The sequence below is a fragment of the Chanodichthys erythropterus genome, chromosome 16 (assembly GCF_024489055.1).
Source record: "Chanodichthys erythropterus isolate Z2021 chromosome 16, ASM2448905v1, whole genome shotgun sequence".
Taxonomy (NCBI): Eukaryota; Metazoa; Chordata; class Actinopteri; order Cypriniformes; family Xenocyprididae; genus Chanodichthys; species Chanodichthys erythropterus.
In genome coordinates this window covers 5,445,980-5,462,539 of record NC_090236.1, presented here as the reverse complement: position 1 = coordinate 5,462,539, position 16,560 = coordinate 5,445,980, and the positions used below count along the sequence as shown (strand labels likewise).

General features: G+C 35.7%; 2 protein-coding genes across 4 annotated transcripts in view; both read left to right on the top strand.

Moving 5' to 3' along the window:
* Positions 1-1,023, top strand: part of acsm3 (acyl-CoA synthetase medium chain family member 3) — a 14,425-nt gene extending 13,402 nt beyond the window's left edge. For 2 of the 3 annotated variants that reach the window (XR_010891912.1, XR_010891911.1), the window contains one exon: positions 335-1,023. Coding sequence is in view for 1 of the 3 variants with exons in the window: in XM_067362677.1 (XP_067218778.1) it covers positions 335-376 (42 nt within the window). In the remaining 2 variants the exon portion in view is untranslated. The remainder of the gene's footprint in view (positions 1-334) is intronic. The other variant, XM_067362677.1, reaches the window with a different exon arrangement.
* On the top strand, positions 434-16,560 carry map6d1 (MAP6 domain containing 1). The gene is made up of 4 exons (XM_067362678.1): positions 434-509; positions 3,871-4,354; positions 6,360-6,582; positions 15,826-16,560. The coding sequence occupies exons 1-4, from the start codon at positions 434-436 to the stop codon at positions 15,895-15,897; spliced, it is 855 nt and encodes a 284-aa protein (XP_067218779.1). The 3' UTR covers positions 15,898-16,560.

The following is a 16,560-nucleotide window of genomic DNA, read 5'->3' as shown; positions in this document are numbered from 1 at the left end:
TTCATTTGTGTTCCGAAGATGAACGAAAGTCTTACAGGTTTGGAACAACATGAGAGTAAATAATGACAGAATTTTAATTTTTAAGTGAACTAACCCTTTAAGTTATATTTTTATAAGCTTTGCAATTCAAATGTCTTTTATTCTTTTAATCTTAAATTGTAGATTATATTCTGCATATGCAAAATCTAAATGTGAATCAAATTTAATTTTTTTTTTTTTTTTTACAAAATATTAAGCCTTAATAACATTAAAAACCCCTTTTGAATTAATTAATTAAAGAGTTTTTGGGTGACTTTATGTTAGATAAACCATGTTTATTATCTCCTCCAAACAGAGTGCGCCTTTATTCCTCAAGAGCATGATGTCATGTGACTGATGACAGATGGCAGACACAAATCTGATCTTTGCTGAATGATGAGAGGATTTTAAGGTTATGAAGATTTCTGAATTTGTGGAAATTTTACCCTACAGAGAGGAATGCAGTGACTTTTCAGATGACAAATCTGTTGGTAAGTTAGTTTTGAGCACTAATGGAGATAGAGTCTCTGCTTACGCCCACAATTTATGAAAAATGAAAGGGTAAATTTTTCAAACTGCTAAAACCAAGCTGTAAATTGCCCACACTGGTTATTCAAGGACCATAGAAGCAGAAATGTAGTGGCGCAGCACACTCACTATAATACAGCAATGAGAGACAGGTGCTTGCGGAATTGACCTTTTAATGTGGCTTATGCTTATCGGGTGGAAAAACAGAGCCATGCTCTTTATTTCTGAAATATTAAACCAAAATTTGCCAGACATCAACACATTCAACTGCTTCCTGGCCTATGTCATTAAATCAGACTTTGGAAGTTTGTTTTGACAGTGAAGGATGTCAGCCTGAAAACAGCAGTTGTTTGTGCATCTCAGAGTGAATTGAATCTGTCGGATTTGATTCGCAGCAACTGTTCTGAATTGCTCAGACTGCAAACTGGCTGTCAAAACCTGTGAGCTGCTTACCTGTCCTTACAAAACAACAAGTACTGTGGCTGTACCATGAATAGTACCAAATGGTAATATGGGTTTAATGGTATACAGTGGGTTCCAGGTTTGAGATTTGAATAGAAAAGAATGTCCTATTCAGTATGTTATTAACATTTATTGATATATTTATATTTTAGAACTGTTTGTTTAGCTTTTTAGTTCTTAAAATTGTAAGTTATAGAGGTCATTCTACAGAATTGGTTCAAAGTCAGAGTTGGAAACGTCTTGAAATTTATTTTTTTTCCACAAATTTTGCATGCATGCAAATTGTATAATATCCAAAGTACACATTTCTAGTAACTGTACAGTTAATTCTCATATTGTATTTTCAGAAAGTTTTGGAATATTTTTCCTCTCCCCAAGCTTGTCACTACTGAGACACAATAATAAATAATTTAATATGAAAGATTACTTTGACCTATTAAGATTTTGTTTACATCTGCCTTGTAAATATATTTTTTGCTATTTAAAAAAAATAAATTAAAAAAAAAAAATCTCACAGGTAATCAATAATTACAATTTTAACAACATTTCAAGTGTAATTTATGAGATTTGTTGTATTTTGAATCCAGTCTTTCTTTGTAAAAGGTATAGTTTATCATACTGATTTAAAGTTAAGGATTCATTAGTTTAAATATACATTGACACTATCATAAAATCTTAGTTGATAATTCAGTATATTTTATTTTTGACCGAACATCCTATGTTTCGGTCATGACTGCACATTTATGGTAGTGACAGTAATGTTTTGATAACCATCAAATTACAGAATTTTAACTCACTAAAACACTAATGATTTGCATAATAAAACATGCTAAAATTGTAATGATATACATAACTGTACTAAAATTTTGTTTATTTACCCCAAATAAATTATGTGTTCCCTTTTGTCACTACCAAAACAACGATGTCGGTACCGAAACAGTCACGACCGAAACATGTGGTGAGGTTTTGGTAGTGACAATTATAGATACTTTTGAGCCTATCAAAGATGCTAATCAGCACATGGTTAGCTAGCAAACTAAATCTTACGGAATAACACCCAAAAAAGTTTGCTTAATTGCAGAAAAAAGGTGTTTGGTAGTGATGTTCCTTAAAGTTACACACAGATACTATCATTTTGAGTTAAATGTGTTCAAAAGTCTGAAAATCTATCTACTATGAAAGAGAGGCTATGAGGGAGAGAAAGAGAGAGAGAGAGGGAGGGACAGGAATATTTCCTGATCAAAAATGTAGAATGGTTAAAATAAGTGGACTAAATCGTAGTGTTTCGGTGACGTGACAATGCGGGACATATGTTTTTACATAAAGTTTCATGATTTAATATAAAATATGATAAAATAACAAGCAACGTGGATTGTGTGCCTCTCCTCTCTTCCTCTGGGAACCTGATTTCCAAAGGAAATGCAAAATGTACTTTCATCAGAGAACATTTGGACCACTCAGCAGCAGTCCAGTCCTTTTTGTCTTTAGACGCTTCTGATGCTGTCAGTTGTTCAAGAGTGGCTTGACACAAGGAATGCGACAGCTGAAACCCATGTCTTGCATACGTCTGTGCGTAGTGGTTCTTGAAGCACTGACTCCAGCTGCAGTCCACTCTTTGTGAATCTCCCCCACTTTTTTGAATGAGTTTTGTTTCACAATCCTCTCCAGGGTGCGGTTATCCCTATTGCTTGTACACTTTTTTTTTCTACCACATCTTTTCCTTCCCTTCGCCTCTCTATTAATGTGCTTGGACACAGAGCTCTGTGAACAGCCAGCCTCTTTTGTAATGACCTTTTGTGTCTTGCCCTCCTTGTGCAAGGTGCCAATGGTCGTCTTTTGGACAACTGTCAAGTCAGCAGTCTTCCCCATGATTGTGTAGCCTACAGAACTAGACTGAGAGACCATTTAAAGGCCTTTGCAGGTGTTTTGAGTTAATTAGCTGATTAGAGTGTGGCACAAGGTGTCTTCAATATTAAAACTTTTCACAATATTCTAATTTTCTGAGATACTGAATTTATTTTCTTTAGTTGTCAGTTATAATCATCAAAATTAAAAGAAATAAACATTTGAAATATATCAGTCTGTGTGTAATGAATGAATATAAAATACAAGTTTCACTTTTTGAATGGAATTATTGAAATAAATCAACTTTTTGATGATATTCTAATTATATGACCAGCACTTGTATTATAGCTTACTCATATTAAATATTATTGTGGGATTCAATAGATAATAGAAGGATCTTAGTCAACATCTTAAATTTGAATACTTAAATGATTTTTAAATGTGTTTTTTGGTTGGTTTTCTGAGAACCAATCGCAAACGTTCCCCTTAAGTTCCCATATGTTTATTTTTTGGGGAAACCAAATAACCAAAGTAATTAACGTTGCAGATGACACATGCCTACTTCAGAAAATGTTATGGTATATATCCAGAAAAAAACTAAACAAAAAGGTAGTACCCTACTTTTAGTTAGGTCGCAACTGATGTCCCAAAATGCTGTCTACACTGAGTCAGCTGCACGTGCCGATGGTGCCCAGAAAAGCCGTCTAGGTAAGACGCGCACTAGGTTTTGATTAAAAGAGGGTTTTAGAGCATTAAGTTGAGCTCTGTCAGGGAAAACAGCACCGAGGTGCTCACGGGTCACCGACTCGGATCTTTATGGATTATTATTTTTTCTGCATCAACTGCAAATCACGTGAGATGAATGTGCAATGACAATGTCCCGACACAGAGCGGTCTCGCGCACTTCTCGAGGAACGGGCACGCTCTCACATTCCTTCATGTAACCGAGCACTTCATCGCATTTTTACTGTGTTTTCTTTCTTTTTATTTTGCTTTTTGTTTTGATTTATTTAATAGCAATGGCTTGGCCGTGCATCAGCAGAGTCTGTTGCTTGGCTCGGTTCTGGAACCAGTTCGATAAATCGGATTTGTCGGTTCCGCTAACGATTCAGAACTACTCGGACATCGCGGAGCAGGAGGTGAGATCTGTCACCAAACTCGTTTCCACGGAACCGGCACCGAGCGTCGACTTCGTAACGCCGGAACACGCTGCTGGAGTCCGGCGGCCGCACCGGGGACGGACCGAAACGAGTTATAAACCCCGCGAGGACTACCATCCCCCGGGTGTGCCTTTCCCGAGCGTTACCCAGTATAAACAGGATTACAAACCCTGGCCCATCCCGAAGAAGGATAACTTTCCCTGGATTAGTAATGGAGGGAAAGGCGGCACTTTAACGGACAGCCCGGTGAACGGTTACTCTAACGGCACGAGTCAACCGCGGGCGGACAGACAGGAGCGGAGCGGCAGGCAGAGAGGAGGAGATCAGATCAGCTCATACAGGTACTGATGATGTTCATGCTATGGCTCCTCACGGGAGCTGTTCTTCAGCACCTCTTATTGACCGCAGCAGACTCTCAACAGTTAGTTTTCATAGTCATGAGTAATGCTCGTGACTATAGGATTTTTATTTTTATTTTATTTTAGCTTAGCCTAGCGAGTAAAAACATATTACGTAGAAAAAAAAAATCTCTATAATAATATATGAATTTCTTAAATCTTAATAATTTATATTTTATTTGATTTTAGCCTATTTAGCGCGTAAAAATATATAACAAAGACAAAAATTTCCTGTAATAATATATGGATGAATTTATATTTTGTATTTTTTTAGCCTATGTAGTGAGTAAAAAATCTCAGACAAAACATCCATAATAATAATAATAATAATTTTCTATTAGGCTATACGACACTAAAATAAAATGTAATAATAGTAACACTAAGCCTACTGTTATTTATTATTATTTTGTAAGACAGATAAAATGTTAATGTACACTAGAACTGAGCTTTTGAAACAAAACTAAAACATACCCACTTATAGTGTACAAAAATAAAATGGTGGGGAATATATTTGCCTGATAGCTTTCGTTCTCAACGGTTGTGAGGAGAAAAGTGTCGTTTCTTTGAAGATAGTTTGCTGTGGTGCTGTAACGGAACTGATGTGGTTGTAATGGTTGTGCATTGCAGTGATTTTCAGACAGTGTGGTCACTGTCATGCATATTTCATTTGACGGCTCGTGAAAAAACGGAATGAAGCTAAAATAATTACATAAATAGAGAGTTAACTGATGAGAACAGAACGATTTATGTACTTCATCAGCCTTTGGTTTCTAAAGGATGTGATTGTGAATGTGCTGTGATGAACATATGAAACCTTTACTTCCAGTCATTATTCACCCAAACCTTTTATAGAATCTGCAGATTTCATTTCTCTTCTAATAAGGATAGTGAGAATGATTTTTAATACAGGTTATGCTGAAGTAAATCTATGGTGGGCAGTGTTGGGGAAAGTTACTTTTAAAAAAAGTAATGTATTACAATATTGCGTTACTCCCTAAAAATGTATTTAATTGTGTTACTGAGTTACTTATGTAAAGTAACGGGTTACGTTTGCGTTACTTTTTCCTCATCTGGGTTGGGCTTGCTTGTTGTTTTCTTGCTTGCTGTTAATAATAAAAAGAACAGTTATATTTTTGGCAAATTTAAAGGCCCTTTCACACCAAAAGTGAAACGAATAAGCCTCAGGCTGAAGGAAATGCAAATTGACACCTGTACAGTAGAGGGCGCAGCTCAAACAAAGCTTACATCTCTGCTGCCATTCTGGATTGCAGAAGAATAGGATACAGGAGAAGAAAGTTCAACACTCTTACTTCAGCAATAAAAAAAAAAACAACAAAAAAAAAAACAATGAAACAAATGTGATGTTTAACTAGCTTATTAGTATGGTTGATGGTCAGCAGCAAAGACATTGCTTTATAAAATGAGATTAAATATGTTGCATAAAGTATATTTTTGTAATCTAACATTTAATTATTGTAGGTTTGCGTAATTTTCTGAGTTTGCATTTCACTGTGAGTATTTCTCGAAATGAATAAAAAATGTTTTTGTGCAAGTGATATGAGTAAATGCATGTTCACATTGAGTCTAGAATTACAATAACATCATATTCACACAACGCACACATCTCTGACCGTACTCCTAATTTCTCTTGACAAGAGAGGTGTCAGTCTATGGGAAAACAAACTTTTGAAAAAAATTGAAAAAATAATCCAGATATTTTGTTGTAAATTTTAAAGTAATGCGTTACTTTACTAGTTACTTGAAAAAGTAATCTGATTACATAACTTCCATTACCCCCAGCACTGATGGAAGGCACCTGTTGCTCTCATTTTGCAGCTTGATTTTAACTCGGCCCGACATCTTCTGCTCTTATCTGCAGCTCCTCAGTGCTCCCTATCTGTCTTTCTCTCTCTCTGTCTGATACATTCTTATCTTTCTCTGGAATCAGACAGGAGTACCAGCCTTGGTCTGGAGCCCGGCCGCAAAAGCCTGCCCACAAACGGCCCACGTTCCTGGGTACAGGTGCTGACGAGCCCCCGCCGGAGACCAGCTACCAGGCCGCCTTCAGCCCAGATGCACACAGACACATGGACATCGTTCCGGAGACCAGCACACATGGTCTGTCAGAGAAAGCACACACACACAGGACAGAAATCAGCATGAAACCAGAGGTGAGTGTGACGACAGATCAGAGGAGACGTAAGGAGAAGAGAAGGAGATCAAATCTGACAGAGCGCTGATGTGACAGAAAGATCAACAAAGTGCAAAATTTCAAACCATGCTCAGCAGAATGAGAATAAAGTGGATACTTTCATAGGGTATTTTAAATATGTCACTTTATTTTAAGGTGATGTAGTTTTGTGTACTTGCTCAAATAAGTACTGGGTAATATTAATTAACTACATGTACTTACTAGAGTTACGGTTAGGGTTTGGGTTAGGGTTAGTTACCTGTGATTATGCATCATTTACTGTTATTACTATTGTGTGTGTGTGTGTGTGTGTGTGTGTATGTATATATATATAATAAATTTTTTTGAACTTTCTATTCATCAAAGAATCCTCAGTATATTAGAATGATTTCTGAAGGATCATGTGACACTGAAGACTGGAGTAATGATGCTGAAAAATCAGCTTTAATCACAGGAATAAATTACATTTTAAAATATATTCAATTAGAAAACAGCTATTTTAAATAGTAATAATATTTCACAATATTACTGTTTTTACTGCATTTATGATCAATTAAATGTAGCCTTGGAAAAAAAAAAAAAAAAAAAAAACTTGTCATTCCCAAACTTTTGAATGGTAGTGTATAAGTCAATATATAACACTATAGAATATAATAATAACTTAGAATATAGTCATAGAAAAGTAGTATATTACAACAACAAAGCACTAACGCAGAAATTAATTACTACTACATTTACTGATAATAATAATTATATGGACAGGAATGTTTAATATTTGTAATGTACAAAATAAAGGCCACTAAAATAGCATAAAATAAACAATTTAAGTAAAATATTAAAACAGATAATATACAAACAAAATATTTAAATAAAAATTAAATATTGTTTTATTATTTATAAATATGATTATGTGAGGAGCAGACTGAAACTGAATACATTTTAATACTCCTAAAATTCTAACATTAATAAACATGAAATAGAAGCCTACAGGGCAAAAGTACAGGACGGTTTCAGCAGAAATATGCAAAATTTTATAGTTGTGAAAGCATTTGCATAAATTATTCAAGTTTGGTATTTGAGCTGTAAAGTTGACAAATCATCCTTTTGAAGTGGGTTTACTTTTCTAGGTAGATGAACTTACTGACGTCATTAATTACCGTAACAATTTTGACAAGTCATCAGCATGCCAGAGTTTAAATTGTATTTAACCCAGAATTATAAGCAGAGATACTGATTTGCATAACCTTTTAGGTTCATCTGTGAAATCAAGCCTAATATGCAATCAAATGACATTGGTTATTTAACACTGACCCTTTCTGGGACAAATGAGAGTTTTAGGTCACAGTCTTTGGGGCTGATCTGGTAAATGTCGTTTTCTCTGTATCGACTAGCACTGATTCACTGGGGTTATGTAACCAGTGACCCGCTCCTCTGTCCCGTTATGTGAATCTAGTCTGAGTGCTACCTGTCGATAATAATCCAAACTGTGAAACCGCTGAAGCTTTTGCACACCAGTCAGTAAAGCAGAGCTCTTTAACCCTTCTCCTGGAGACCCACTGTCCACCAAATGAGCAGTATTGAAGACCTCTGCAGTAAAGTATGCACTAATTACGGTTCATTTAGTCCTAAGTACTCTCTGGATAATTCTGGTCATACCCTGGTCATACCTCATGCATGACCAGTGAGGAAAGAAACACCCAATGCCAGGAGTCTGAGGCAGATCTGTGATCATTGTGGTGGGTAATGTAATTGTGCTCCTGGTGTCAGGTTTAAATGGCTCTGTTATTGAGTTGTAACTTTTCCCGTCATAACCTATTTGTCAGGCTGTCATATAGATCCACTAGTCTGATGTATTTTTTATGATGATTGTACAGGTCTCGTATCCCTCCCCACTGTAGTTGGATCTTCATGAGTGATTTTAACACATACGATTGCGAGAACCCTGATAATGTTGAACATGCGGCTTTTGGCATACTATGTAGTAGGCTTGTGGTCTCTTTCAAATCATATCAGAGGGACCTTTCTTTCTTCTATATTGTTTTTTATAAAGTTTTTTTAATTTGTATGTCCATGAGGCAGATATGCTTACATTTTGTGGGTTATGTGTGTGTAACTGTACTGATAGTCTAGTTCACTGGAGACTTTGCGTGACTGAGCCAGCTGGCATTATTTTAACCATCCCAAGGGTTTAACTCATACACGGCTCATCTTGCCCCCCCAATCTCCCTCCAGATGATGCATCTAATTTAAAGGCCCTCTGAAGAGCATTATTCAATGTGTTGACGTAATTTCAACTGAAACAGGAATAAAGGGCGATATATAGTGTAGAAACTAATAAATGTGTGAGCAAATGACCGATTTCAGCGTGTGTAAGAGTGTAAGAGGAGGCGGGACTTTAGATTCTAGAGAGCATTTGATTGGACCAAAGAAATGTCATGTGATGTCATGGAAATCCGTGATTAATTTTAGCAGAAGTGAGAGACTGTAATCTGCTTATATCTCCTAAATGCGAATTTTGTCATTGTTTTGGAACACACCAGCTTATTCATAACCTTAAGGCTAACCTATTCCTTTTTTAGTTTTTAAGCTAAAAACTTTCATTTTGATTTCAGGGGGACTTTAATTGTAAAAGGCAGACTGACCGTCCTATGTTCTTAAACACTTATTCAAGAGACAAAACCAGATGATCATTCTTAATTCTTCTTAAAATAATTTTCTACAAGACCACCAGTTTATTATGGAAGCTTATTTCTGGCACAGAATAAAAATAAAGTTGACTTTTTATCTCACAATTCTGAATTTTTTTTTCTCGCAATTGCAAGTTTATATCTCAGTTCTGAGAAAGTAGTCAGAATAGCAGGATATAAACTCACAATTGTGCAAAAAAAAAAAAATAATTCTGACTTTTTTTTCCTCAGAATTGTGATATAAAGTAGCGATTACGAGAAAAAAGTTGCAATCACCTTTTTCAACTAAATATTTGTGAAAACGGTGATGTCATGCACATGTGAATTGCGTGTTTAGTCTATAGGCGCATAGTTTCTTTACAAAGTGACATCGCCATCTACTGGCCTGGTATGAATAATACAGTGTTTTTAATAATTTTCGCAGATCCGTGTGAACAGGAATTGCTTTGACAACATTGCTGTCTGTACACAAAAAACGCAAAGGGAAAACTTTTGCGTTTTTATTACATCGTTGTCATGTAAACGTACCCTCATTTTTTATTCTCTGGATGAAACAAGCTTCCATAGTTTATTACAACCTCTATAAAAATCAAGAAAATGCAATCATATACTGTTTGCTATTAAAATAATTAATTGCATTATAGTCCTCTCACTGAGGCCATTTACACCACACCAATTTCAATGAAAAACATAAAACTTTTATGCTTTCTGACCATTCATTTACACAATAACAGCGTTTTGGGGCCAGAAAATGCAAACATTTGAAAGCTGGTTCTAAAGTGCAGGTTTTTGAAAACAGTACCATTATCGTCTCCTTGTAAACTACAAAAATGTGAATTTGTGAAAATATCATAAGTATAACGTGTTCAGTCTATAGGCGCGTAGTGTTTCTTTACAAAACGACATCGCCAACTACTGGCCTGGCCTACAGCATTTTTAGTCGTATTCGCGGCGAACGATCCGTGTGAACGGGGATCATTTTGAAAATGTTGTCGTCTGTAGGCAAAAAATGCAAATGAAAAACTTTTCAGTTTTTAGTACATCATTGTCATGTAAACGTACCCTAAATAAGGTCATGGATCACACCCTACTGACGAACTGTTGAATTGGATCAACTGTGTTATATAAAACGATTGAAAGTGTGCAGGGTTCCAGGAGCAAGACTTTGAGAAACACGGTTATAGACATCAAACCTGCACAGATTTCAGAGTGAATAAATCCCAAGGTTTCATAAGCTGTAATGTAACCTTAAATGACAGCTTTTAAGTTGACTTCAATTTTCCTATGTCAGCACTCTGTCCCTGAAGGTTAGCAGTCAGCGTGTCATATGACAGACTGAGAACAAGGCCATGTTCAAAATTGAATATTACTGTACTATATACTGCATACTAGGGCTGGGTATAGAGTACCTCAGGGATGACGTGTTTTTGTAGGCAAAATCCGGAAGCGAGTTAACATTTTAGGACTTACGGTTCCATCGCCTTGAAGTCTATGGGTTTTCTGAATGGATTTTTGCTAAATTGCCTGAAATAAGGTCTGTGGTTAACAAAGCCTCTAAATACTTTAACGTTTTGATCTATGACATAAAACACACCAGTTATAACCCGCTTGTGATTTTTTTTTTTTAAACCTTTATTGTGTCTTAAAAACGGCGGTTGCTAACAAGTTGCTAAAAGGGACTACTTCCTTTGGCGGGGACTTTAGACGTCATCATGACAAACAGGACATTTGGACAGCATTTCTCATGAAAAAGTGGATAAGTATTCATACACAGCGCAGATCATAATCAGTGAGCATGTTTTTAAATAGAGTTGTTTTTTTAAAAAAGTTTGAGGAAGCTTGGTGGTGACGACGTTGATCCGCGACCATGGTGTGCTGTAGTTCGTTTATAGCCTACGGTTAGCTTTTTATATCTGACGACTTTATTTAGGCTTCAAAATCTATAAATGTTTTGTTAACTTGTAAAGATTATCTTGATAGACAAAACGTGTAAGTGTCATAACCCTTTGGTAAACACAGAGCTTATTTTTTGCGATTTTTCCAAAAGTCTATGGGAAAAATGCATAGGTTTTCGATCGAGGGAACCCGTGCGCCGCTAACTTCCGGGTTGGCCTACAAAAACATGTAAGTCAGTTGGTACTAGTATAATAATATTGAAGGTTAAATTAACTTATTTATATACAAACTAGGGCTGTCAAAATAACGCGTTAATTTCGATAAATTAATCTGAGAAAAAAATAACGCGTTAAAATAACGCAGATTAATTCATTCTGTATTGACCTTTGAACCTGGAGCCGTTTTCGTGCGCGCGAGCTCTTTCAAAGTAAGCACCGTCTTTGCACTCTCTCTACCTCACACATAATAATCTAAATCAACTGACTCAATGCTAAAAGTTCGTGAGACCGAATCCATGTTTCACCAGGCGCATTCGGAGAATGTTTTTCCTGAATAACCGCTGGGTGTGAAAAGTGCTCAAAAGAACGTCACGTCATCTTCTCTGACAGGCGCCCTGCACGTGCAGCTGACATAAACCACACTTTCAGTAAACAAAAAGAAAATCATATCCAGTGGTGAAGTGTTTTCTGTGTTGACAAATCTTTTGCGATATCCTAATAACAGTCGCGATTCGCACGCAACGCGTCAACGTCTGGTAATGTCCAATTCACGACCTAATGACTCATTTGAACAGATTCATTTTAATGAATCATGACAACAACTGATCGGTCCACGCGGTCTATAATGAATCATTTACTCGAACAACTCTGAAATGAGAACATAAGTGTGCTTGCCCCATTTAGCAAGAGTGGTTAGTAAAATTTGCCTTAATAATCCACAATATTTTCAGGTTATTTAAATGACAATGTGTAGTAAATTAGGCCTACCTATAAAATCAGTTTAGACTGGAGTGAGGTGAAACCAGAACAAAGCAAGTTGTTGTTAGCTAGGTGCATTCAATTGTATATGGTAGAAAATTATATTATTAGTTAATATAACTTGTAAATACTACTTTTTAATACTTTTCAGGTTTAGCAAAAAAGCATCTTCTCTTACAAAGCTATAAAATCACTTTACAGTGAGAGTGACGGGTACTTTATTGTCAGTATCAGGCTCGCAGATCACATGGGTAGGGCACTTTTTTTGGATGACCACGTCTGTCACCACCGAAGACCATTTTTGCCCCAGGAAAAACCCTGCATTGATTCATTTGAATTTAAATATTTAATACTTTCACAGCAAAAATTATGTATGCGATTAATTTAGATTAATTAATCACAGAGTATGTAATTAATTAGATTACAATTTTTAATCGATTGACAGCCCTAATACAAACACTTAAATTACACTCGATGTTTTTATTATAAATAAAGTTTAGAATTACATAATCATATTTCTACTCCAATTAGTTTTTTTTTAAAATATAAATATTTAAATTGTGGCTTTCATAACTGATTTATTCAAAGATGCATTAAATATTGAAGAACATTTAAGGTGCCCTAGAACGTTCTTTTACAAAATGTAATATAAGTCTAAGGTGTCCCCTGAATGTGTCTGGGAAGTTTCAGCTCAAAATACCCCATAGATTTTTTTTTAATTAATTTTTTTAACTGCCTATTGTGGGGCATCATTAACTATGCACCGATTCAGGCTGCAGCCCCTTTAAATCTCGTGCTCCCTACTGCATACTAAATATTTTAAAATGTCATTTATACCTGTGGTGCAAAGCTAAATTTTTATCATCATTACTCCAGTCGTCAGTGTCACATGATCCTTCAGAAATCATTCTAATGTTGATTTGCTGCTCAAGAAACATTTCTGAATATCAATGCTGAAAACAGTTAACATTTTTGTTGAAACCATGATACAATTTTTTTGGGATTCTTTGAATAGATGACATTTTCAATAAATGCTAATCTTTTAAAACATTGTAAATATCTTTATAAATCTCACTTTTGACCAATTTAATGTCTTTTCTGAATAAAAAATATTCATTTCTTTGGGAAATAAAAACTGATATAAGTGATACCCTCTTGTCATTTCTGAAATAATTATTTTACCTTTTAAGTCTTGGCACTCTCAATGGACAAATTTGCATTTGCTGTGCACAATATTAAGGTGTGTTCACGCCATGTCGTAATTACCATAACTATTTTGAACTGTAAAAAGCATGCTTTTAGAACGTGTAGATATGTTATTTTCTGTCTGTGTACGAAATAGCACTCTCTTGAGTAGGTTTTATTACTGTGACTTATTTTGAGTAAGTACTTACTTTATGATCACTAAAAAAAGTATGTTCTATATAGTATGAATGTGTGTGGTGTGAATGTAATCCGGACATGCTACATTTGCCATGTTGTCATTATCATGTCATGTGACCTTACCAGCATCAGTTGCGTTGCTTCACTGCCATTCATAAATCCTCTCCCGTTATCTCATGGGATAGTAAAGTGCCCATCGTATGTACACAATTATGGCACGGCATGAACGCAGCATTATTTATTCATAAAGCATTTTCAGCATTAGAAGGTAGCTGAAGACCTGAGGTATGAACAGTGTCTGCTGCTTTTATTAAGTCTGTGTGACTGAGGGTGTCGAGTTCCAGAAACGCTAAACAGTGTGAGAGTGTGTGAGAGAAAAAGATTTAGTAGATGATAAATCTAATTTTCACCTCACTGCTTGGCTTCTCATATAGCAAACTCTTCTTAGATGTCCTCGAGCCAGAAAATGAAACAATCTGAGAGAGAGAGAAAACAAGACAGAGGACAAAAAATAGATGGAGGCAGGGTGAAAGGAGATTGGTTCTTTTTCAACTTACATTTTAGATAAAAATTGTGAATTTAAAGGGATATTTCACCCAAAAATAAAAATTATCCAATGATTTACTCACCCTCAAGCCATTCTAGGTGTAAATGACTATCTTCTTTTTGATGAACACAATCAGAGATATATTTAAAAATATCTTTAGTCCTCCAAGGTTTATAATGATTGTGAATGGGGGGGCCGTGTTTTGAAGTAAAAAATAATGCATCCATCCATAAAAAAAAGTAATCCATACAACTCCAGGGGGTTAATAAAGGTCTTCTGAAGCAAATCGATGTGTTTTTGTAAGAAAAATATACATATTTAAAACTTTATAAATTCAAATAACTAGCTTCTGGCGGGCGACTGTACGCAGAATGCGCAAGTCGACTTGCACCAAATGAGTAACCCATGGCTATGTATGACGCAGGATGTAGTAGAAAACTGCCAACATTTCTCTTTAAAATTGCTCGTTTAACACAGAGTCCTAACGAGACGCGCCGCGACAAGCGATAAAAGGTATCTTTTCCATGTTAATCTGAGTTTTTTTATCCTAACCAGACGCGACGGCGTCACGCAAATATTCTATTTTAGAAACGGTTTCTGTTTCTCTGTGACGTCGCGGCTGAAACAGCAACACAAAGAATGGCAATGATAATATCAGGTATTGTTTATGTGCTTTATTTAATGTTAAAAGCGTCTGATTTGAGTTTGAATATCATTGTTCCCAACACTGGCTAATTCACCTCAGATCTTGGAAATAAATAAATGGGCACAATAACGTTCTGTCAACTCAATGGGAATAAACAAGTGTATTCTATGACAAAGATTGGTTCAGTCATTTCGGTATGTACTTTAAATAATGTTTACTAAGTAGCTACTTGCCCATTTCATTGTGTCCGCTGTGCTCTTGCCGAGAGAGCCCGCCCACACTCTCTTCTGATTGGCCGTGGTTTTTGATTGATTTTATTGCTTCTCATGTTCGTCTAGTGTGGACAGTGAAATTTGCTCGTCTCTGGAATCTTATCGCATCACGTCTGTTTAGGACATGTTGTTAGACTTCTAATTCGTGACCGGTGTTTTGTTTTGCTCTCTCCTCTGCGCCTCCGCATTCGTCATTGCGTCCAGGTCGGAGGTTGCTCTTCCGTCCAAATTCTGCATACGGTCGTCCGCTAGAATCTAGTTATTTGAATTTATAGTTTTAAATGTGGATATTTTTCTTGCAAAAATGCATCACTTCACTTAAGAAGGCTTTTATTAACCCTCTGGAGTCATATGGAATTTTTTTTATTTTTTTTTATGGATAGATACATTATTTTTTTTCTTCCAAACGCGGCCCCACCATTCACAACCATTAAATAAACCTTCGAGGACTAAGGATATTTTGAAATATATCTCTTGATTGTGTTCGACTGAAAGAAGATAGTCATATACACCTAGAATGGCTTGAGGGTGAGTAAATCATGGGATAATTTTTATTTTTGGGTGAACTATCCCTTTAAATTTATTTATAAAAGCAGCACATTTAAAAAAAAAAAATACAAAAAACAATTTAACCTTTCTATCACAGTAATAAGTTACATTTTAAAATATATTAAAACAGAAAATGGTTAATAATATTTCATCAATACTACTGTTTTTAATGTATTTTTGATCAAATAAATGCAATTATTTTCAATATTATTATTATTTATTTTTTAACACATTGATGTTAACAAAAATGTTCTTATGTGTGACAGGAGCCGAAGACTAAACTGTCACCAAATCCATCTGCCGTCTTTCAAAGCAAATCCAGGATCTTCAACATATGATCCATCAAGTTCCCCACATTCACGTCTGATTCAGCCTTTCACTAGAAGAGAAAACCATTTCGAAAAAGAAGGAACGTCTAAAGAGACACCTGAATGTTGGGAAACTGGAGTTATTCTGCGAGACAAGGACAATCAGAGGAAGAAAATGCCTGAGGATGAATAGAGACAGTCTCAATGAAGAGCAAAATCAGTAAAACAGGCTTCTCTAAATCATTCCACTGAAGAAATTACTGAACCAGAGGAGATTTGCTGGAAATTTACACAATGTAAAATCTATGCAAGAGAATGTATGCTTCAAATGTCAACCATCTACTGGAAGGATATGTTTGTAAGACACGTCAGGTTTAAGAGAGAAAGAGTGTGTGTGTGTGACTGGGAAAGTTTTCAGGCCTCAAATTCTGCTCGCCCTGTTCCTGCTGAATGAATATCTGCATGTTTCCTAATCGACTGAATATGCACATTTAGAAATGTTTAAATAAAAAATGTAATCTGGTAACTCAGTGTCTGGGGGTGTGTGTGTGTGTATCCTGTACAAACCTTTGTTAATAGCATTATTTTGTATATAGTGATGTTGGTCTGCCTTTATCGATCTGTTAATGTCTGCCTGAGGATGCCTGGTACTTCTAATCACCTTTCTTGCTCCAGACTCACTAGCCCTTTATG